The sequence below is a fragment of the Bos grunniens genome, chromosome 23 (genome assembly GCF_055505025.1).
Source record: "Bos grunniens cultivar Pamir isolate PY7600 chromosome 23, Bosgru_T2T1.0, whole genome shotgun sequence".
Lineage (NCBI taxonomy): Eukaryota > Metazoa > Chordata > Mammalia > Artiodactyla > Bovidae > Bos > Bos grunniens.
Window position 1 is genome coordinate 30957007 of NC_141187.1, and position 25006 is coordinate 30982012.

General features: G+C 36.0%; 3 protein-coding genes across 3 annotated transcripts in view; all 3 read right to left on the reverse strand.

Moving 5' to 3' along the window:
• Positions 1 to 25006, reverse strand: part of LOC147347218 (olfactory receptor 12D1-like) — a 165405-nt gene that overhangs the window by 108508 nt on the left and 31891 nt on the right. The window lies entirely within an intron of this gene.
• LOC147347227 (olfactory receptor 14J1) lies at positions 1532 to 2994 on the reverse strand. The gene has a single exon (XM_086370531.1). The coding sequence runs from the start codon at positions 2700 to 2702 to the stop codon at positions 1737 to 1739; it is 966 nt and encodes a 321-aa protein (XP_086226657.1). The 5' UTR covers positions 2703 to 2994; the 3' UTR covers positions 1532 to 1736.
• Positions 11247 to 12191, reverse strand: LOC147347228 (olfactory receptor 2B2-like). The gene has a single exon (XM_086370532.1). It carries the CDS (start codon positions 12189 to 12191, stop codon positions 11247 to 11249), a length of 945 nt encoding a protein of 314 aa, XP_086226658.1.

Below are 25006 nucleotides of genomic sequence, written 5' to 3' on the forward strand. Positions count from 1 at the left end.
TTTCTGTTGCTTTTGGGATTTTTATCCCCCCATCTTTTGTAATGGAAGCCTGAACTGAATGATGAGACTATTTCATTTTCTCTCCTTCTCTGTCACCTGGGACTCGAAACTTTTCACACAGAGGGGGAGTGACTTGGTAAACTGTGGGGATTTTGTTCCTAGTTCAGCGGTTTGCAAACTTTAGCAGAGGTATGGATCTCCTGGAGAGCTTGATAAAACAGGTACCTAAACCTTACATTTAGTAATTCTGATTCAGAAGGTTTCATGTTACCTCCATACATTTGAATGCCTAACAAACTGCCTGATGCTGCTGCTGATGGACTGAATGCCACATTTAGAGAGCTGCTGTAATAGTTAAATTATGCATTCCAGAAAGGCAAACAAGATTTTAAACATTAAAAGAAATTTTTAATGTCACGTGTCCTGGGAAACTAGAAATCATTGTTTATAGAAATTGAGGCCTATGCATTGCATCTCAGATTTAGAACAGCTATTTTGGGCAACCATTGTGGTCTCTAATAAATATAAAACTATCTACTAAAAGATCCTAAAACAAATTTAGCAACAGTACCTGAAAATCTCATAAAAAGGCTCAGTCCATTAAATTTATTATTTATAAATAATATATAATTTATAAATAATAAATTTATTATTTAAATATATGCAACTACTTTATAAGTATACTTAAAAATGAATGTAAGTCCATGATGTTGTTTTGTAATTTCTGAATTCTCTTACCATCTTTTATATATTTTATTAATATTTTTCAGTAATAATCATATGACTATAAATTTATTCAATTTATATTACAAAGGCTTCTTCTGAAGCTGTAAGGACATAGATTTACTGTTTTAAAGGCTACAACAGCATTCTGCTGAAGGCTATCTCATTAGTGTATAATAGTAGAATATGCTTATTTTTACAGATGATACAAAAACACGTATACTCACGTAGGGTCGCAAAGAGTTGGACACAACTGAAATGACTTAGCATGCACACACATGGAGAAACAAATCATTTGCAATGAGTAGAGGCAAATAAGTGAGCTTGGAATCAGACAAATATTACTTTGAATCACATATTTGCTATTCTTTGAGAAGTCTCAAGCAATTAATCTCCTCTAAATTTAGTGTCCTAATTGACAGAATGGGGCATAGGTAGAACAGTTGCTTGATAAAATTAAAAGGAAAATGTATGTAATATACCTGACATTTATTAGAGACTGAATAAATAGGTATGGGGAAAGCTATTATAATACATAAAAGGAAGGGAAAATTAATATGGGTACTTAATGCACAAAAGAAACCTGGAGGTCTGTTGGAAATCACATAATACACCATAGATACACTATCTCATGAACGCAATCAGCTTATTTGGCAGCAGTCTGGAATCTATTTGTTAACAATGTTGTGATAGTTTCAGGTGAACAACGAAGGGACTCAGCTATACACATGTACCTCTAAAAGCCAGCTTTAAATTATGCTCACCAAGTCCCAAACGAATTGCCTTTTCTCTTTTATTTCAGAAAAAATGCTGTAAGATGCCTAAAAATAAAAATTGAACTTGTGGAAAGAAGACCAATATCCCTAGAACCATAGCATCTTAAATTCTGAAGAATTATGTTTTGAGAAGACTATAAAGAACGGAAAAGTTAGAAGGGAGTTCTGGAAAGAAATCAGATTTATTCCTCCTACAGTCTGAAACATAGTAACAGTACCTTTTATTTGTATGGTACTTTAGAGTTTAAAAATGGCTTTTAAATGCATCTTTCTCTGAGTGAATTCTTCTTTTGACAGTATCTTCCTCAGAGCCGCTTTCATGGCTTCATTCCGTAAACTATAGATAACTGGATTGAGCGTTGGAGGTATCACAGCATAGAAGATGGAGAACATGAGATCCATAGCTGACTGGGAATCAGAAGGAGGTCTTAGAAACTCAAAGCCTGCAGCTGAGAGGAAGAAGGTGACTACAAATAGGTGGGGTAGGCAGGTAGAGAAGACTTTGGTTCTTCCCTCAGCTGATGGAATTCTCAGCACTGCAGAGAAGATGCGAATGTAGGAAAGCACAATAGAGATCAAACAAATAAATGCTGTTGAGGTTGTGAATGCAGCCACTGCAATCTCATTAATGAATTCATAAGAACAGGCTAGTTTCAGCATCTGAGGAACATCACAGAAGAATTGGTGAATGACTTTCTCCCCACAGAGCGGTATGGAGAAGTTAACAGCTGCGTGCATGAGCCCAGAGAGGCCCCCAGCAACCCACGCAGCTATCACTGCATGCCTACAGGCACAGGGGTCCATAATGGTCTCATATTGCAGTGGTTGACAGATGGCTACATACCGGTCATAAGACATCACTGTGAGGATGGCCACTTCTGACGAGGCCAGAGCTATAAAGAAGAAAACTTGAAGAATGCACTGATCAAGGGAAATATAACCATTGTTCATAAGTGAATTTGCGATGGCCTGGGGGACTGTGACAGAGATGAAACACAGGTCCAGAAAAGAGAGGTGCTTCAAGAAGTAATACATGGGGGAATGGAGGCGATGGTCCAAGGTAGTTATGGTGATAATGAGGAGGTTGCCTGTCAAGGCCAGCAGGTATGTCATCAAAAACAACAGTGCGTGTAAAATCTGAAGCTTACGGTCAGCAGAAAACCCCACGAGGAGGAATCCACTCACTGAGGTCAGGTTGGCCATGTCACTCTGAAGATAGCAAGGATGACTCTGTTTAGGAAGCCAAAGAACAGCAGGAAAGAATGTATGATATTGATACAGTTATTAGTCAAGTAACTAAGTGTACTCAGCAAAGAGCTACTAAAATCAAGACAAATTTATCTTCATGGGAATGTGGTAATATTTAATTCAGAAAAATCTTTAGCCTTTTTTTTCAAAAATTGAACTTCTAAATGTGATCAACAGCTTCACATAGGTTGAAAAAAGTTATGAGAACTTTCTGGAGAGATAATAAGCAGATAAGATGAATGTGCAGATGAAAGATAAATTTTCCTATTTTTTGAAACAGATAACAGTGACAGGGAGATGATTGGGAGAAGAAACGAGTTCTGATGGGAGAATCCCAGTCAGAGATGTGCCAACCATAAAGTTAGATATGAGGATTTGGAACTCAGAAGACTATGGCAGTGCTTGAAACACCCCCAATTCAGTAAGAGTGCTCTTACAAGAATACTTTTGAGTTAAAAAAAGAATGGAAATGAGGTCTGAGGATAGATTTTTAGATGCCATCAAATTTAAATAGATGTAGAGAAGAGGACTGAGTCAGACTGAGAAAGAATATTTACAGAAGAACACCTGTAAGGAGTGACATCATAGAGCCAATGGAAGACAGATGTTTAAAAAAAAAAATGTACAGTGTGTGCTAAGTTGCTTCAGTTGTGTCTGACTCTTTGTGACCCTGTGGACTGCAGTTCACCAGGTTCCTCTGTCTAAGGGATTCTGCAGGCAAGCATACTGGAGTGGGTTGCCATGTCCTTCTCCAGGGGATCTTCCCAAACCAGGGATCAAACCCGCATCTCCTGCACCTCCTGCATTGCAGGCAGATTTTTTTTTTACCACTGAGCCACCAGAGAAGCCCCCATGTACAGTAGATTCATTAATGTAAGAAAGGAAATTTAAAATAACAATAAAAGTATTGAATTTTCCATTGTGAGGGTCATTTGTGGATTTGCTAGAAGCATTTGGGAGGACTAATGGGTACAAAAGCATGAAAAACATGGTTTAAAAAACAAGCGAAATGTGAAAGGAAATATAGAAATTTTGGAGCACAGCTATAAAATGTTTCACAAAATATAGAGAAGTTTCACTCACCACAGCTGATCTTCGTCAGTAGGAACCAATCTCTTTTAATCCTAAAAGTGGACATCTTTATTCTAGAATTGAGCTGGCGGCTTGATCTTTGTAATTTTCATGTAGGGAAAGGACTGAGATGTTTTCATATAAGATTAAACAGTGAGCATAGACCCAGAGACATTTTAACTTCCCACTGAGCCCTTGATACCCATGAGCCTATGGACAGCCCATGAAATCAGTGCTGCCCTGGCACTAGGGAACAAACTTGTTCAGTGTGGTTGATGTTTCACGTAAACACTATGAGTGCAAGCATGGGACTTCATGGACCTGTCCCTCAAGGACTGCTTCAGTGAAAAGTAGTTAATTATCATCTGGGTTGAACTGAATCTTAGATTCTGCTACAACATATACAGTTTATTTTCTACAGTATAAGTTCAGACTTAAGTTTCTCTAGTAAGAAAGATCAATTTTAACTTTATTGGTCACCCATGAAGTCACGCATGTTTGTATGGATCTCATTTAAAAAGAGAATGTTTAGTAATTGTTACATAAACGCATACAAAATTACAGAATCAAAAGAAATTAGAGTTAAAAGACAACTTCTTTGTCATTGAGTCTAGACTTCATTCAAATACTATATCTTTTCTAAAATAACTCTGAACCTGATAATCCACTCACCATTTTAACAATAGGCTACCACAGATGGGTAATACATCCAAAAATAAATGTATTCTGTTTTCAAATACCTATGACAATGGAAAGACATTAAAAAAAATTGTGGTACGAACATTAAACATGAGATCTACCTTTTAAACAATAAGATAAATTTTTTAAAATGTTTAATCTTACATCTATGCCTAAATGTAAAAAAAAAAAAAAGGCGAAATAATGCTATTTGCAGAAACATGATGGACCTAGAGATTTTTATACTAAGTGAAGAAACTCAGAGAAAGAAAAATATCATATGATATCACTCTTATGTAGAATTTCATTTAAAAAAGATAATAAATGGACTTGTCTACAAAACAGAAACATACTTACGGATACCGAAAGCAAATTTGTGGTTACCAAAGGGGAAATGTTGCAGGGAGGAAATGTTAAATCAGAATTCTACACTTTTCTTTAGTATTTCCTTGTTTCTACTTTATGTGGGTTCATTTTGCTTCTCTTTTTTAGTTTTTTATTTAAGGTAAAAGTTTAGATTATTGATTCGAGATCTTTATTCTTTTTTTAAAATGAACATTTAATAATAAGTATTACGCTTTAAGCACTGCATCCCACAAATTTTGATATGTGGCGTTTTTATTTTCACTTACTTCCAAATACTATCTAATTTCCTTTGATTTTCTCTTTGATCCATGGATTACTTAGAGGAATATTACTTAAGTTTCAAAGGCTTGGATAATCTCCTGTTATCTTTCTGTTGCTGATTTCTAGTTTTATTTCATTATGGTCTGAGAACATGTCACAGACAGATGAGTGAGGAATTTAAGACCTGAAATCTCATTCACCTTTTACTTTCAAGGATTTGCTGACTTAAAACCTAGTGCTATGTGATTGAGGAGAAAGACCTAACTATCCCCACTCTATTTTTCCTTCTGAATACCAAGGATTAAAATACTAGAACTCGTTTAACAGGTTTCTTTTTTCTTCTGCTACCCCTTAATCTAGAAAATTAAAGTAACTCTTAAGATTGATTCATGTAGAATTATTGCCATAAGCAAGTGGTCCTAAGGCTCTGGTCCAATGTAGTTATTAACTGAAAAATTTCCCCAGAATTTACTTTATGAAAAATCAAAGTATTTGTGGTAAAAAGAGTGATAAAGTTTCAGTTGGATACCTTTGTATTAGTAGTGCCATCTTTCTGTACAAGTTCAACTAATGTAAGAAATACGACTATAAACCTGCTTGCTGGTTTGTGTTCTGTATATAACACTCTCACCAATCAAGCTGTAGATTTAGAAAGAAATTTAGGGATTTTAAATTTTATAATTCTAACTCAGAAAATCATGTGCTGGCTTATATTTATAAACAGGACTATTGTTGTAAAGCACAGCACGAACAAAAGTGGCTTATATTTCTAGTAATTTTACATGATTCATAATGGGAATACTGATATTGTACCTAACTGCAATATTTACTGCAGGTATCAGCTTTAAGTGTTTTTTTTACAATTATATTTAAATAATACAATTTCTTACATTTGGGATTTTATGTGTATGGTACTCATTTTAGTCAAGGTAACATAGGTTTTGCTGCAGTAATAAATCAATTCCAAATCCCAGTGGTTTAAAACAAAATACTTGGGCTTCCCTCGTAGCTCAGTCGGTAAAGAATCTGCCTGCAATGCAGGAGACCTGGGTTAGATTCCTGGGTTTGATTCCTGGGTCGGGAAGATCCCCTGGAGAAGGAAACGGCAATCCACTCCAGTATCCTTGCCTGGAAAATCCCATGGGCAGAGGAGCCTGGCGGGCTACAGTCCACAGGGTCCCAAGAGTTGGACACGACTTAGCCACTTCCACCACCACCACTGTATTTCTTATGCACATAAAATCTGACTTGGGAAGTTGGTGCTTCTTTCTTTCTTTCCAATAATTGGGGGATCCAGATTTTATCTATCTTGGGATCCAGTCATCTCAAAATATGGCATAGAGTAAGAGTGCAAGAAGTAGGAAAAAGTGTTTTTTTTAAAAACTGTGTCAATCCAGAAAAGACACTCATCACTTAGACTCACATTTTATTTTCCTGAATTATGTGGTCCCAAAGGAATTAGATTCAGTTATATGTGAATTGGATTCACTTATATGTGGATATTTTTCAATAGTAAGTACTACTGTGCTGTACCAGTACTGAAGCTGCTTAAATCTGCAGAGTCTAGGAACGGAGGATTTAAGAGGCTGTCTGTAAAATAGGCAGATGAACACCTGTGTGGTTGAAGGGTCAGCTGTATGTTATTTAAATGGAATTGAGTAAGGCGTCCTGGAGGAGGGCCTGCATACTCATGTTTCCTGCTGAGTTTTCACCCAGTTTTCTTCCTCTGCCTGTTCCCTAGTAGGGAATAGTAGTGAAGTTGCTCAGTCGTGTCCGACTTTTTGCGACCCCATGGACTGTAGCCTACCAGGCTCCTCTGCCCATGGGATTTTCCAGGCAATAGTCCTGGAGTGGATTGCCATTTCCTTCTCCAGGAGATCTTCCCAACCCAGGGATCGAACCCAGGTCTCCCGCATTGTAGACAGATGCTTTACCGTCTGAGCCACCAGGGAAGTCACCTCAAAGGAATTAGAAGGTAGATGTTAAAATGGGATCTCACACATGGTAGGAAAGAGGAATCTGTGTAGTGCCACATTATCTAAGCCTTGATTTGTTTTTGACATCGTTGGGAATTTTCTAGTGCTCCTCTAATAAATAGACACTAGACTGTTTTGAAATAGATAATTTTACCTTGTTGAATATGCTTCCTACTGCTCTTTCTATATCACAAAATATTTTTCAGTTTAATGACTTGCTATTTATAAAATTTACTAATATAAAATTTAATAAATTTACTGATGTTTTAGTAATATTTGTAAGAATATTTAAATTTTTTCATTAATTTTGTTTTCAGCATTGTACTATATTTATTTGCCTGCTTGATAGTACCTGTACTGTAATTCATTTAACTGTGTATTTTAATGTATAAAATTCTAAAATAGCAGATATCATTTATGTAAAAATATTAAAAATTCAGAATTTTTTTAAGTCTCAAGTTTTTGCTCTGATATGTCTGTAATATTGAAGGTAAATCAAAACATACCCTTAGGATTTGGGGGGGCATATAGGAAGCAACTTCCAACAGCAGTGCTAATTTTTTTTGTGGTCCCATGTTTTTGCTTAAAAATGTATGCAACTTCCACAGCATAATAGATCCATACTTGTTCCAATACAAGATAGTAGTTTGAGTGTTCATTTATTTAAATTTTATCTAGACTTTCAAGCAAAACTAATAAACTCAAGAAGATGTAGCATTTTTATTTAACAACCTCGAATACCCTCTGAGAAGTATAACATACAAGCTCTGAGAAATACACTGCTTTATCAAGAATTAATAAATTAATACTATAAACTTTTTTAATATAAATATTAGCATATATATTATATTATTAATATAGTGACATGAAGTCCTGTGTAAAAATGGATCATAAATTGTGACAAACACTGTTATCAAAATTTTTTTTTAAGTTTAGTATACTTTTCCAGATTTTTTTAGAATTGAGGAAACAGATTTTCTTTCTCTAATCTAACTAGGAACCTTCATTTCTTTAAAATCCATTTCTTTGTCCTGGCTATTATAAACAGTGCTGTGATGATCATTGGGGTACACGTGTCTCTTTCAATTCTGGTCTCTGCCCAGCAGTGGGATTGCTGGGTCGTATGGCAGTTCTATTTCCAGTTTTTTAAGGAATCTCCACACTGTTCTCCATAGTGGCTATACCAGTTTGCATTCCCACCAACAGTGTAAGAGGGTTCCCTTTTCTCCACATCCTCTCCAGCATTTATTGCTTGTAGATTTTTGGATCGCAGCCATTCTGACTGGCGTGAAATGGTACCTCATTGTGGTTTTGATTTGCATTTCTCTGATAATGAGTGATGCTGAACATCTTTTCATGGAAACAACCTAGATGTCCATCACCAGATGAATGGATAAGAAAGCTGTGGTACATATACACAATGGAGTATTACTCAGCCATTAAAAAGAATACATTTGAATCAGTTCTAATGAGGTGGATGAAACTGGAGCCTATTATACAGAGTGAAGTAAGCCAGAAAGAAAAACACCAATACAGTATACTAATGTATATATATGGAATTTAGAAAGATGGTAACGACAGCCCTATATGCGAGACAGCAAAAGAGACACAGATGTATAGAACAGTCTTTTGGACTCTGTGGGAGAGGGAGAGGGTGGGATGATTTGGGAGAATGGCATTGAAACATGTATAATATCATGTAAGAAACGAATTGCCAGTCAAGATTCGATGCAGGATACAGGAAGTTTGGGGTTGGTGCACTGGGATGACCCAGAGGGATGGTATGGGGAGGGAGGTGGGAGGGGGGTTCAGGATTGGGAACACATGTACACCCGTGGCAGATTCATGTTGATATATGGCAAAACCAATACAATATTGTAAAGTAATTAGCCTCTAATTAAAATAAATAAATTTAAATTTAAAAAAAAAGAAAAAGAAAAAAAAACTAAAACAAAAATCCATTTCCTTATATTTTAGCTTCATCTGTCTTCCAACTGGACCACAGAAAGCAGAATTGTTCACTGTACTTAACTGACAGGAAGTAGATCTTTGCATTGTTCTTTTTAGGAGGAGATAGGAGGGTTGCAGTGGAAAAAAAAAGAAAAAGGAACAGTTCTAGATTCAATCATGTTGGGTGCATTTACTGAACATTTATCATGTCCAAAGCATGAAAGAGAAATCTGCAGTAATCTGAGAAATTACAAATATGAATGTTATATGGGCTTGGGAATGACTTATATTGAAAGGCAATGCATTGATAAAGTATTCAAATAGAACCCACCTGAAAGAAGGACATCTCATATGATTGGGGTTAACCAGTGTTGTCAGAAAAACAAATTCTAAATGCAGTCGAATATGCTGAGTAGGAAAATGCCAAGATTCTTACTGATATGTGGGGAGAAAAGAGAAATTCATATAAAATATTCCATTTTATGAGGTGATCTTGATTTACTGGAATATTTTATTTTGGGAGGGAGAGTTTTTGCATATTTTACTTACATCCTGTCTTCAGTATTTGCGATTCAAAAATTTACATTATTTTTGGCAGTGTTGAATGCACATAGATTGTTAATGTTCCTAGTCATATACCAATTTAATTCAGATTCCAGAATTCATACCATCCATTGTATTTATTCTCCAAAATTCAGGAATCTGATGAAACACACTGATGGGTTTCGAGAAATTCATGTTTATTACCTTATTAAGGGACTGTGATTCATTACTTTGACATAACTAGAGGACTAAAATAAGTAAAAATGGTTAAATGTATTTTGGAAAGGATGATTTTATAAAGAAAGTTTGGGGATATGTACTATAAAAGAGAGATTGGCAGAAATTCTACTGATCCTCAGAATAATACTCTGTAATGACCCATATGGGAAAAGAATTATGTACAGTTCTATGAATTTAGAATTAAAATTTTATTATTTAGATTTGTTTTATGGGCCACAGAACTATAGTATTACATATTAAATTTAAAGTTTGCTAAGAAAGGCAATTTCAAGCACCTTTGAATTAAGGCAAGTGTTAATGTCCCTATTTGGTGGCAAAAAACTATAGTCAAAGATAATGAATGGTTTTCACCAAAAGGCACACATATGTTTATCACTTTATCTATGGGGATAAATATACTCATTAATGAAGAAAAATATTTGATTTGCATTCCAGGCAATGATGTTGAGTTTTTACTGAACTCACTCTCTTTTCTTTAGGCATGTTTAACTAATACATATTTGCAAGGCAGTTGGCTATAAGATCTTTTTTTCAAGTAAAGCTAAGAAGTCAAGCAAGGCTTTAAACTCAACGTGATTTCCTCATAACGCCTACATTGAACTAGGCCCAACTTACCCAGTCAAGTGGTAAAGGAAGTTGTCTCTTTAAACTCATAAATTACTAGTAAGTTTTCTTGAGTTAGAATATTTTCGGCCTTCGGTTTTTCCATCATTGTTCACTGTTCAAAGCATCTTTCTGCTTTTTCTCTCTTCCTCCACAGTAAGTTCTATATGTATTTGCCCTAACCTCATTGTTGTTTATCATACCAGTGTAAGACTGGCTCAGGTTTATGGCAAAAGTAACATTTAAAATCACTGAGTCTAAAATTTTTATGTATTTTCTTTTGCATATGTCTGTCTTATATGGTTTTGACCTAAATGTTTCTTGATTTCACTTGCCTCTGGGGCCTTTGGTGGATGACATAATTGGACAGTGACTGTTAGAAGATGACTAAATGCTGTCAATACATGTTGGTTAAAGTTAACTCAGCATAGCATGGCATTTTTAAAAGCATGGGATCATTTCCAGTTTACTTGGGATTCACTTAGGAAGAGTTTATGCCAAATATACCTTTTAAAGCTTTCTAAATATCTTTTCTCTAGCTATTACACCAGGTTTTTCCTCTGAAACTAAGTTAACTAGTCATAAGGGTTAGGGAAAAAATTGATATGACTTGGTAAGATCCAATATTGCAAAAACAGATAGTCTGAAAAGTAGATAAGGGCTGTGTGGAGATCATTAAGAGTTGATGGTTTCTTTCTTTGTCCTGTTTCACCTGTGAACTTTATGACACCGTCCTCTCGTCTCCATGTCTGAAATCTTCTTTAAAAGGCAGAACCAGTCAGCCTTACTTCTTAGGTCTTCTCTTCAAAGATCATCTTGTCCTGACCCAAAATTCCTTAGTTAGTGCCCTTCTAAGGGCAGCTTTCACATCCTTGTTCCTTAGTGTATAGATAAATGGATTGAGTGTGGGTGTGACAATTCCATAGAAGAGAGCCATGATCTTCCCTCTGTCCCGTGAATAGCTAGAGGGAGGCTGGACATACATACTGATGGCTGTAAAGTAGAAGAGAGAGACCACCAGCAAATGTGAAGCACAGGTATTAAAGGCCTTCCAGCAACTTTCAGCAGAGTGGATTCTCGTTACTGCCTGGGCAATGAACACATAAATGCCCAGGATGAGGGAGAGGGGCACCAGAAGTAGCAAAGCCCCTAACACATTGAGTTCAGCCTCATTCACATGGGTATCTGTACAAGCTAGTTTCAGAAGAGCAGGAACTTCACAGAAGAAATGGTCTATCACCCTCTGTCCACATCTTGGGGTCAACACGGTGAGAGTGGACTGCACAAGGGAGTTAGCAAAGCCACTAATCCAGGTCCCAGTGGCCATGTGGATACAGCGTCTCTGGTTCATGATGATTGGGTAGCGAAGGGGCTTGCAAATAGCAGCATAACGGTCAAAAGCCATGATGGCTAGAAGTATGCATTCCGTAGAACCCAAGGCCAAGGAAATATAGAGCTGGGCAACACAACCGCCATAGCTAATGGTCTTTTCTGGTCCCCGAAGGTTGACTAGCATCTGTGGGACAGTACTGGTAGTAAAGCAGAAATCCAGAAAGGATAGATTAGAAACAAAAAAGTACATGGGACTGTCCAGCTGGGGATCCAGGCAGGAAACTAGGATAACAGAGATATTTCCAAACAGGGCAAAGATGTAAGCCACCAGAAGGATGACAAAGAGTGGTGTTTCCAGCCAGGATCGATCAGAAAATCCCAATAAGATAAAATCATCTAGTGAGCTCTGATTACTGACCCACATATTGGCACTGATGGGAGAAATTCCAGCTGAGACCTCTAAACACCCACTTCTCTAAGGATAGGTATCAATGATAAAAGGAAGCCACTGGAAACTAAAAGCCAGAGATGCTGAGATGAAACTCTCATTTCTGCTTTAATCTGCATCTATATTCTAATTATGATGAAATATCAAGCCAACATTATCAGTGTACTAGTGAAAGATTATTAATAAAAGAATAAAAAGAGCCAGCAAAGTAATTGGGAAATTTTCCTTATGTGATGAGTGTCTTCTGGTTAGTTATCATTCCTTTGGATTTTGTTATATTCTCTTCTAAAAAGTTTCAATAGAACTACCATCAGCCCTACTTGTTATGAATATTTAACAGAAACATCAGAGTATTGATGAAAACAGATTGCAAGAAGGCAGACTTTCCCAAATATAGGTTGAGCAAAGGACAGCATGAAGAAGGCAGGTGGATCAGCAGTCCAGGGGGAGCCAAGGCATTTTGGTATCTTCATCTTCCTCAAACTGATCCTAGTCAGAAACATCATGGGAACTGGAGCATGTCATAGATTTTGCACAGTGAAAATATGGAGTATCAGGACTCCTTTTACCTCTTCCAAGCATTAGTGTTGATCCTATTAAGAAAATTTGAAAGTAGGAGGAAGAAACAAAACATTCAAACAAGATAACATACACACAAAACAATCAAGCATTGGAAACTTGCTTGCTCTGAAACGCTACTCAACAGATATCTAAATAAATTTGATCAATTTCTAACCTGAGTGAAAACACCAGAAAGAGTTTCAAATACTTGGCTCCTTTAAGTAAATTTCTCTTATTTTTATATACAAATTTCTAACTCCTCAAGATAATTATGAACACATTAAACATTTCCCCCTCTCCCTTTCTTATTTTGTTTTCTAATTTATTAATTATAATATTTCTACCATTTGAGGTGCCTCTATCTCACTCTTCCCCCATCGAAATTACACGATTCCTTTATTATAAATTTCTGAAGGAAACTCTAGTGATTAATTTTTTATTCTCTAAAATCTCTTTAGGTTTGATTCTCTGGTTATGGCAAATTTTGCATTTTAAGTTACTTTATAAAAGACATTTTCCTTCTTCCTTCAAATCCCAGTGTACCAGATGAGTGACTTTAGAAATGTCATTTAATCCTTTTGTACTTCAATCTTCTTTTCTCTAAAATGAGCATAATTATATGTATCTCATAGGACTAAGTGAATTAATGTAAACTCAGTTATTTTCATATGCTAATAATTCAATAACTATGATTTCTTTCCCAAATTATGAATTCCCTAAAATATTGGACTTTCCTTATTTTTGTGCATCTATAAACAGTGTAGAATGCTATTTGTAACAGATAATTAATAAATACTGACAGATAATAAATATGATGTGACTACTAGGAAAATAGCCCTGGAACCTCTGATTACTTATTTTTCTGATTCTCCTAATTGGCCTTACATTATAATCTTGTGCCCTTAACGTGGTAGAATTATTGGATTTAGTTGGTCAGGTTTTTTTTTTTCCTCACATTGGTGTCATTCAACTGTGGAATTAGTGTGTGTGTGGCGGGGGAGGGGGGACGGTGAGTGACAGTGAGAAATTATAGGGAGAAGTGCTTGCTTCACAGCCCAAAGCTCAGAATTGTTAACTCTAAACAGAGCTTCTTACCCATCCATCTCACACTTCTGATTTCTTTGCTCTGGTTATAAAATCACAATTCTTTTGGGATCCTAATTGTCATCTTTGAATTACAATTGTCGATGTGTCAGCCAAGTTGTCAGACTGGACCAACTATTCTTTAACATTGTCTCTTGCGTCTATCCATTAAATTTATATCTATACAGAAAAGTTAAAACAGACACAGAAAAATAAAATAAAATAAAACAGACACAGAGAAAATAATTCAATATTCCATGGCCTCTAGTTTTCAAAGTGGTCTCCTCACTTGCAATGGCTCTCTCATCTTCAAAGCATCTTAACATGTTTGTAGAACAGTCTTTCCTTAGTTCAAATCTGATCATGCACACACATCTCAGCTCAAAATTCAGCAGTGAATCTCCACATTGTAACACATTTTATTAAAATGCAGACTTAGATTCAATGCCTCCTATAATCATGGCTCAAACCATTCCATTTTATCCAAACTTTTTATTCTCTCACTGGCATTTATGCTGATATGAGACACCGTTGTTGCTTTCCATCCTGTAAGGGCCATTTCAAGTACTAAAGTGTTCTAAATTATTCCCCACTTTCCTTTTTTTCTGTCCCTGACTTGGGAAGATCTCCTGGAGAAGGAAATGGCAATCCACTACAGTATTTCTTGCCTGAAAAATCCCGTGGACAGAGGAGCCTAGTGGGCTATAGTCCATGGGATCACAAAGAGTTGGACACAACTGAGTGACTATGCACTCCTTTTCTAATTCTCTAGAGCACTTTATTTGTAATTCTCTTTTGGTACATTCCATATTTTATAAAAATTATATATATATATATATATATGTAATTTGTTTTGTTTCTGTAATGTCCTATTTTCCTGACCAGATGGATTGTATACTCTTAAAGAGTAAGCCTATAATAGAGGTAAGAGTGTATGTTAAATATACTAAGCATTTACTACATTTTAATTGCCTCTTGATGAAAGTGAAAGAGGAGAGTGAAAAATTGGCTTAAAGCTAAACATTCAGAAAACAAAGATCATGGCATCTGGTCCCATCACTTCATGGCAAATAGATGGGGAAACAGTGGAAACAATGGCTGACTTTATTTTTCTGGGCTCCAAAATCACTGCAGATGGTGACTGCAGCCATGAAATTAAAAGACGCTTACTCCTTGGAAGGAAAGTTATGACCAACCTAGACAGCATATTAAAAAGCAGAGACATTACTTTGCCAACAAAGGTCCATCTAGTCAAGGCTATGGTTTTTCCAGTGGTCATGTATGGATGTGAGAGTTGGACTATAAAGAAAGCTGAGCACCAAAGAATTGATGCTTATGAACTGTGGTGTTGGAGAAGACTCTTGAGAGTCCCTTGGACTGCAAGGAGATCCAAGCAGTCCATCCTAAAGGAGATCAGTCCTGGGTGTTTATTGGAAGGACTGATGCTGAAGCTGAAACTCCAATACTTTGGCCACCTCATGTGAAGAGCTGGCTCATTTGAAAAGATTCTGATGCTGGGAAAGATTGAGGGTAGGAGGAGAAGGGGAGGGCAGGAGGAGAAGGGGACGACAGAGGATGAGATAGTTGGATGGCATCACTGACTCGATGGACATGGGTTTGGCTAGACTCTGGGAGTTGGTGATGGACAGGGAGGCCTAGTATGCTGGGATTCATGGGGTCACAAAGAATCGAACACGATTGAGCGAATGAACTGAACTTAACTGAATTAACTTTAATTCAATTGAAACCAACAACTGTGAATCTCTTCCCTTTGGATTTCCTATATGTTAAATTATGTTAGCACCCTTGAATTTATTATTTTTTTCTTTTATGACCTCAATCCATTTCATTGCTATTTCATCACAACAGAACCAAGATACAGCTTTACTTTTTCATTTCATACCCCAAAACTAAAGCAGAGTTTAAATACACCCTGTTTTACCCTTAGAGCAAATATTTTAAGGCTTTTCTGCTCATTCCCAAAATGATGCAACTAATCAATCAATAAATACATTTATATTACTTATCAAAATCAATGGATTTTGAATGCCACTTCAAACTCCATACTGCTTACATGATAATTGGATCAAGAAAAAACTGTATAATATTAAGGGAAATATAAGCAGTAGCTGAAATATTAGTAGGACTACTTACATAGTAAAATTATATAAAAATGTTTCTGGAAATTTTCAAGTACCTGTGAACTTCTATGGAAAATCAAGTTGATTATCTTCTGAGACTCCCCCTTATAAATTCTATCCTTATATATAGAATAACACTCTTCATTTAAAACTGGTCTTATCCAGTGTCTTTTCTTCTCCCATTTCTTATCATATGATAGTGGGACTTTAGAAATATAATCTTGGAAATATGATTATGCTTGGAATTATATTGTATTTGCAAAGATATGGCACAGATATCATTGCCAGTTGATTACAGAATTATAGAAATAAAACATGGGATCCTGATTCAACATTGAGAAACATTTTTATCTTTATATATAATTTCTGAACCAAATTTTGCCTCATCTATTTTGATCAAAGAAAAATCACTCATGTGTTGCAGGGTTACTTTATAGAAGGATGCCCCTCAATGAGCACATGAATATTTCCAATTAGAATCATAAAAGATACAATTGTAGAATTCACCCTCTCTGAATTGCTTTCTTGCTAAATAAAGACTCAGGATCTCATTTTGTAGTTACCTGCACTCAGACACTATTTTTAAATCTAAAGAAAGCTGAAAATTTTCTCCTACCTTTCACAGATTACTGCCATGCTATTTTCCCAATCTTTATTATTTTCTCTTATATCCCTCTAAATGGATCCAGCATGCCTTTAAGTTTCTGAGATAAGCTTGGACTGTTTTGAATAAAATTAAATCACATACTTACTCTAGGAAGAGTAAAAAATTTTAAAGGAAAATATGTATCATGTTTTATTGGTTTTCAGAGTACATAACAGCATTCCTAAACATTGAAGGCATATAGAAACATAGTGATAAAATAAGTGATGATAAAATGATAGCAACAGATAAGTAAAGCGGGGGTTGGGGGGGGAATGAAGAAAGAAAATAGGGAAAGAAGGAATTTCCTGGTGGTCCAGTGGTTAAGACTCTGTGCTTCCACTGCAGGGGGTACGGGGTTGGATCCCTGGTCAGGGAGCTAAGATGTCTCATGCTATGTGGCAAGGATAGAAAGAAAAAAAAAAAAAAAAGAATCGATAGAATTATTTAGAAAAAAGAAAGAAAAATGGGAATGAGAGAGAGAAGATATACACAGCCACAAAGAGCATACTGTTTTGTCCAGCACATTGCATATGATCAGTTTAAATGTGTCTTCTGAATATGCAACAGGAGAGAGAAACAGAAAAAAATAAGATGCAAAGATTACAGGGGTGAGACCAAATCCAGCAGTTGTTAATTTGCCTGGAAAAGGCTGTGGGGAGTTTTTGCCTTTCTGGTTGTGTATGAAAATTATGGGATTAGTAGAGCTTAATTTGTCTAAATAGGAAGTTAAAGGAAATGCTGATGAACCCCCCAGAGGATGAGAAAATGGAGCTGGGAAGACAGAAGAATCTGTGCTTCTCCAGCAAATAGGACCTGCAAAGGAATGAAAGGGCAGCAAGAAAGAAGTATCTTAAAACATGCCTTAAGAAAACATTGGCCATTTTTATAGATGTTTGCATCCTGATATACTCTTTAACAACTTCATAAGCATGATTCGAATATAATATGTTATGACAAAATAAAAACAATATTTAAGTATTCATTTCACCTCTAATTTATTTTAGATATTATCTGAGGATCTTTGCTGTGATCTCAATGCCATGCTTTCTGCCTATCGGATTCCTTTGTTCTAAATTGTCATAGATTTAAACAGTCTTTGATTTGTTTGAATAGTAGGACCTTCAGAACTTAATTGCTATCTGCACAAAATCAATATCTTGCTGTTCACAAACTTTGTAATACAAATAGCAGTTTTAATCTAGAAAAGTGATAAAAAAAGGCACACTTAAAAATATTTAAATGAAAATATAAAGTCCCAAAGGTACCTAACACTAATAGTAAATTTACATTTTCCCATAGCTTTCCTCATAATAAAATAATGTATACCTAGGATTTAGAAACATCAGCATATATCGAATTTTCCATAAGCATATAAGTAACCATATATATATATATACACACAAACACACATATATATTTGCTTTGGTACTCATATAGCAATCTTCCTCACATGTATGTTTGTTTTGTTATCATAATAACCTTCTAAAGTAAAAAGATTTTTTTTTAATGATAGAAGAGAAGAAACTCAGACAGCAAGAAGTTACAGGACTTACCCAAGTGTATAAACCTACAAAATTCAGAAGCAGAACTTTGAATAAAATAAGATTTTGAATCCTAGGTCTGTACACTTTTCCTAATTTGATTGTTCTCCTCTCAAACAAAAATATATGCATCTGTGGAATCAACCTTAAATTTAAAAGAAAATCACTTAGCGTTCTACTGCTGAATCGTCCCTTTACTCCATCTTATAAATCAACCAATGACAAAGCAAGGTGACTTTTGATTTTTCACTGTCCTTACCTCCCCAAACTCTTTCTGCACTTACTTGATGTTGAGTTTTAACTCATCAGTTGTTCAGGGCATGACAGAGTGGGGGAGTTATGGGAGACTGACCTGTGGCTGAAACATAATACCATAATACCCAGACCTTGGTTTTCTGTTTGCATTTCTTCTCAGTTCTGCAGAGTTTCAGCCAGGCTCTCTCTGACCTACTGAAGGGTCAACTTCAAGAAGCTAACTCCAGTTTAAGGCTATCCATAGAATTCATAGATCCACAAGAAGCTCTCCCAGGAGTCGTCATGCTATTCCTATCTTGGCTCATCCTTCCATTTAAACCTCTGAGAGTCAGCATAATTAACATTTATACCACCAGCATGTCCAGGAGAAAAAAACCAGAGGGACTAGAAGGTGAGACAACCTCAAAGACAACCAGGAAAATGTTTCTAATGATACACAAACATTGGGTATATCAGTATGGAGAATCATCTAAGAGGAAACCAAATCAATTCCAATAAGATTTAGTGGTTGTTGATATCATTTCATATTAATAATTATATTAATACATATTGATAATTACATTAATATAGATTATATGGTATGTAGATATTATATATAATTTTATATATTATAGATTAATTTATATTTTATATAGTATATTATATTAATACATTGACTTCCCTGGTGGCTCAGATGGTAAAGCGTCTGTCTACAATGCGGGAGACCTGGGTTTGATCCCTGGGTTGGGAAGATCCCCTGGAGAAGAAAATGGCAATCCACTCCAGTACTATTGCCTGGAAAATCCCATGGACAGAGGAGCCTGGTAGGCTACAGTCTGTGGGGTCGCAAAGAGTCAGACATGACTGAGTGACTTCACTTCACTTCATTAAAACATTAATGTATGTCAATATATTAATAACTAAATTAGTAATATGCAATACTAAATAGGTAAAACCACACTTTACATATGCTTACTATTCTGAGAAAAATAGGACAGCTAGGTATAGTTGCAAAAGTAATCTTTCTAAATTATGATTCTTTTCATGTTTCACCACCATAGTGGCTCCTCATTCTCACTCTATATTTGTATTTATTATAAAAGCTATTTAATAAACATAATATATATATTTATTTGGTAGTCATAGTCACTGTATAAATTAGAGGTATACATTTTGATAATTTAGGTTTAGCTAATGATAATTCTAAAACTCAGAAAAATAAAATAACTTGCCCAAAATATACAGCCAAGTAGAATCAGAATCTGTTCAGTAGAATCAGAATCTGTTCAGTCGCCCATTCATATCCAACTCTTAGTGACCCCGTGGGCTGCAGCACACCAGGCTTCCCTGTCCATCACCAATTCCTGGAGCTTGCTCAAACTCATGTCCATCAAGCCGGTAATGCCATCCAACTATCCCATCTGCTGTCGTCTCCTCCTAGATCTTTCCCAACATCTGGATCATTTCCAGTGAGTCAGTTCTTTGCATCAGGTGGCCACAGTATTGGAGATTCAGCTTCAGCATCAGTCCTTTCAATGAATATGCAGGACTAATTTCCTTTAGGATTGACTGGTTTGATCTCCTTGCAGTCCAAGGGACTCAATCAGGAATAAAACTAGTGCTTCTAAATTTGATCTAGTTTTTCTTCCTCCAAGTTACTGAGGAATACTAATCCAGACTCCCCAGTTCGAATGTCAAAATTAAAATTCAACATGTTTTTATCCAGTGTCTCTGCTGTATTAGCCTTTCTTTTTTTCTTTCACAATACATATGTAGTAGGAAAAGTAATGGACATATAGCTGCTATGATTGTTTATAAATATTAAATCTGTAATTTTGGACAAAAAACTCCAAAAGCCAGACTTTGTACTTCTTTATCATAAAAATTCTGGTTATTCAACTCCTGACTTATTTGGCTTCAGATTATGATATGAAATTAATTTTTTGAAAGGAATTTATATTCACTTCAGTTCAGTTCAGTCGCTCAGTCGTGTCCGACTCTTTGCGACCCCATGAATCGCAGCACGCCAGGCCTCCCTGTCCATCACCAACTCCCGGAGTTCACTCAAACTCACATCCATCGAGTCGTGATGCCATCCAGCCATCTCATCCTCTGTCGTCCACTTCCCCTCCTGCCCCAAATCCCTCCCAGCATCAGAGTCTTTTCCAATGACTCAACTCTTCGCATGAGGTGGCCAAAGTACTGGAGCTTCAGCTTTAGCATCATTCCTTCCAAAGAAATCCCAGGGCTGATCTCCTTTAGAATGGACTGGTTGGATCTCCTTGCAGTCCAAGGGACTCTCAAGAGTCTTCTCCAACACCACAGTTCAAAAGCATCAATTCTTTAGTGCTCAGCTTTCTTCACAGTCCAACTCCCACATCCATGCATGACCACTGGAAAAACCATAGCCTTGACTAGATGGACCTTTGTTGGCAAAGTAATGTCTCTGCTTCTCAATATGCTATCTAGGTTGGTCATAACTTTTCTTCCAAGGAGTAAGTATCTTTTAATTTCATGGCTGCAGTCACCATCTGCAGTGATTTTGGAGCCCAAAAAAATAGTCTGCCACTGTTTCCACTGTTTCCCCATCTATTTGCCATGAAGTGATGGGACCAGATGCCATGATCTTCATTTTCTGAATGTTGAGCTTTATGCCAACTTTTTCACTCTCCTCTTTCACTCCCATCAAGAGGCTTTTTAGTTTCTCTTCACTTTCTGTCATAAGGGTGGTGTCACCTGCATACACGAGGTTATTGATATTTCTCCCAGCAATCTTGATTCCAGCTTGTGTTTCTTCCAGTCCAGCGTAGGCTTCAGAAATAAACCCAAATGTGCATGAAGGTTTATTTTACAATAAAGGTAGAACTTTATATTATTATAATTTCATGTCATCAAGAGAATTTTTCAATAGAATGTGATTGTACCAACTGATTAAAATTTTTAAAAAAAGATCATAAATTCCTACCTTCAAATTAACTCCAAAACAATAAAAACTTTAAGTGTAGAAGCATGATAATAGCATACAAAAGATCTACAATCACTCAAAAAATCACTAAAACTCAGGGCTTAAAATGATTGAAGCATTTGTTACATAAAAATTTCTGTAAAGACAAATAAGATACACAAAATGAAACAAAAAAATGTGATAAACTTCCAAAAATATTTGTGAAGCATCTTCTCTGTCCATGGAATTCTCCAGGCAAGAATATTGGAGTGCGTAGCCATTGCTTTCTCCAGGGAATCTTCCCAACCCAGGGATGAATCCAGGTCCCCAACACTGCAGGCAGATTCTTTACTGTCTGAGCCACCAGGGAAGTCCCATGTGAAAGACTAAAAAGGCTAAACTCAACATATACATGTCAATTATAAAAAAAAAAAAAAATCAGTATGGAAAAAAACGATCCAACTGAAACAACAGCAAAGGTATAGGACATAGGCTTTTGCTTGACTTTCAAATATATGATAAAATGGTTTATTCTTATACATACAAAAATGCAAATTATATTAAATGGGTAATAATTTTTGCTTATCAAATTGCATACAGCAAAATATATCATGTTGAAAACCATTTTGCTTTAGCTTTTTTTTTTTTTTAGAGTATTTAAGACTATATACTATGTGCAAAAATGTACATCTACTGACACAACATTTCCATTTCCAGAATTCACCCAGACAGATATTCTCACATAGGCGTGCAGAGACGGATGTGCAAAGACCTTTACTGCAGCATTGTTTGCATTAACAAAAGGCTACAAACATCATAAGTGACTACCAGCCCTGGAGTTGTTAAATATGTCTTTACAAAGTAATATTATGTATTTATTAAAATTAATGAGACAAGTCTATGGCTACAGAATTAGAATGGTCTCTAAGGTATATATATTTGAGAAAAAAAGTTATAGGAGGGTACTGATAACACAAGATGCTATTTATTTATCTATCATCATAAATGTATAAATAAATGTATGTATAAAAACACATTTGCACATATCCTAAGTGTGCTAGTTTGTGTACAGAAGATACCAGGAAGCGCAGAGTGCAATCATGGAGTTAGGAGTGAAGGAGAAATTTATTTGCCCCATGAATAGTCTTACTATGTGTATTTCTTGTCAGGTTTTTCACATTTTTTAAACTTTTAACAATAATAAGGACAAAACAACTCTATACAACTATGGTGTCCTTCATGGGAGGTTTCCTGAGGGATGTAAAGAGAATATGTTGACAACTGTGAAAAAAATGTGCTTAAAGCCTGCAGTGCAGGAGACCTGGATTCGATCCCTGGGTCGGGAAGATGTCCTGGAGAAGGGAATGGCAATCCACTCCAGTATTCTTGCCTGGAGAATCCCGTGGACAGAGGAGCCTGGTGGGCTCCATAAGGTTGCAAAGAGTTGGACACAACTGAGTGACTAACACTTTCACTCACTTTCAAAGCTTGAAATTAAATAAACCAACATTTTACCTTAACCAAATTCCCTTTATATGCATCTCTTTATTTTTCATAAGACTTGACTTTTTATTCAATGCTTTCTCAAAGATTTATGTAAATAATATGAAGTCAAATATTTCTACATAGTTAAAAGAAAACAAACAGCAGTAGCTAGTATTCCATATCCTCTCTACCTCCATTTTCTGTTATGACAAGAAAGTACATTCAGCTCTTCTAGATTTTTTATCTGACAGTTTCTTGAATATTTCTAAATTATTTCAACATTTTCAAACATAGTCACTCATTGCTTAAGAGTGTTAGGTACTACTCTATGCACTTAGAATGCTTCGGCAAATAACAAAGATTGTTGTCTCTTTGAAGTTAAAATTTAAGGGGAAGGAGGAACATAATAACAAATAAGCCTAATAAATTATGCTGTAGAGTATTTCAGAAGAGGGAAAGTGCTCTGGGTGAAAGAAACCATAGAGTAGGAAGAGAAGCATCCAGTGAATGAGATGGACAGATGGTAGAATTAAATGGAGCCCTCAGGAGAGCTCTCCTTGAGAAGGTGAGATTTAAACACTTGAATGAGCGAAAGAAGTGAGCCAAGCAGGTATAAAGTTTCCCAGCCAGAGAATGGCAAAGGCCTTACCTGGTGTATTTTAATAACAACATGGAGGCCAACAGGCTGAGCTGAGTGAGTCAGGAGGGAGTTGGGAGATGAGGTCAGGAGATGCCACTGTAAGAATTTGGGCTTTTCCTGTGCTTAGACATTTGGGGCTTTAAAAAGAGAAATAAGAAGATGAATGATTGACCTTGAGTTTCAGAATATCTGTTGTGCCTAGAATTCCCCGCAAGTGTGGAAGTGATTACAAAAACAGACACTAAGACAGTAATCTAGCTGAGAGATGGTGGAGACTTAGAGCAGGGTCTTAGCAAGAGAAGTGGCGAACTTCTGGATATCTTTGAAGTTGGAGAAAATAGCATTTCCTGAGGCATTGAATGTTGGCTGCTGTGTTTTATTTCTGCCTCTCAATCTTTCAAAAGCAGTCAGATGTCATACTTTTCTCTATAAATCACTTACTGTCTTCCACCGCTAGTGGTAAAGAACCCACCCGCCAATGCAGAAGATTAAAAAAGAGACTCATGTTCGATCTCTGGGTCAGGATGAATCCTGGAGGAGAATCAGGCATCCCACTCCAGTATTCTTATCTGGAGAATTCCCATAGACAGAGGAGGCTGGTGGGCTACAGTCCATGTTGTCTCAAAGAGTTGGGTATGACTGAAGTGTCTGAGCACACAAGCACCTACTTCCTATCTCTCTAATGTTTATAGATCTCTTCTCTGCTCATAGTTGGGCTCCAGTTTGATTTGTTCTTACAGATTCATACAATTTTGTATTTAATACAATTTTTATGGTTTTTAGAAAGGAATGGGAATAAATATTTTTGCTAAATTTACTATGTTTAATCAGAATCATTTTTCAAAAAATCTACTTAGATAGCTGGTTATGAGGATAAAATAATAGAAAATATATGTTAAGCTTGGAAAAATGCACCTTAACTTTTTATTCAGCAAAGATTTATACAATTATAAAATGTAAGGTGCCATATTATTTTTATTCTTGATATATATCATTGGAAGTCAATGATGTGATTTCCATCCTTCAAAGATGATGCCCTCTAAGCCTTACCAGATTCAGGATATTCTTTCCTGGAAGGCAACTTTCTTGATTCCATGTATATTTTCAGTTTTATCTCTTCCTTCAAAGTACTACATAGTAAACAGTGAAAGTGATAGTTGCTCAGTCATGTCTGACTCTTTGTGATACCATGGACTGTAGCCCATCAGGCTCCCCTGTCCATGGTATTTCCAGGCAAGAATACTGGAGTGGGTTGCCATTTCCTTCTCCAGGGGATCTTTCCAACCCAGGGATTGAACCCAGGTCTTTTGCATTGTGGGCAGATTCTTTACATCTGAGTTACCAAGGAATCTCAGGAATCCCCTATAAAATAAATTTCATGATTTATGAAGCAATTATAATAGATCTATCCTTTAGTATGAATTTCTTAAACACATAGATATTCGATATACTTGCCCTTTTATTTTGCATCTATCATGATCTTCAATTAATTTATATTTTATAGGAATATTATATA

Bases quoted from the DNA above. Each gene is read 5' to 3' on its own strand.
- LOC147347227 (XM_086370531.1), bottom strand. From the start codon at position 2,702: ATGGCCAACCTGACCTCAGTGAGTGGATTCCTCCTCGTGGGGTTTTCT.
- LOC147347228 (XM_086370532.1), bottom strand. From the start codon at position 12,191: ATGTGGGTCAGTAATCAGAGCTCACTAGATGATTTTATCTTATTGGGA.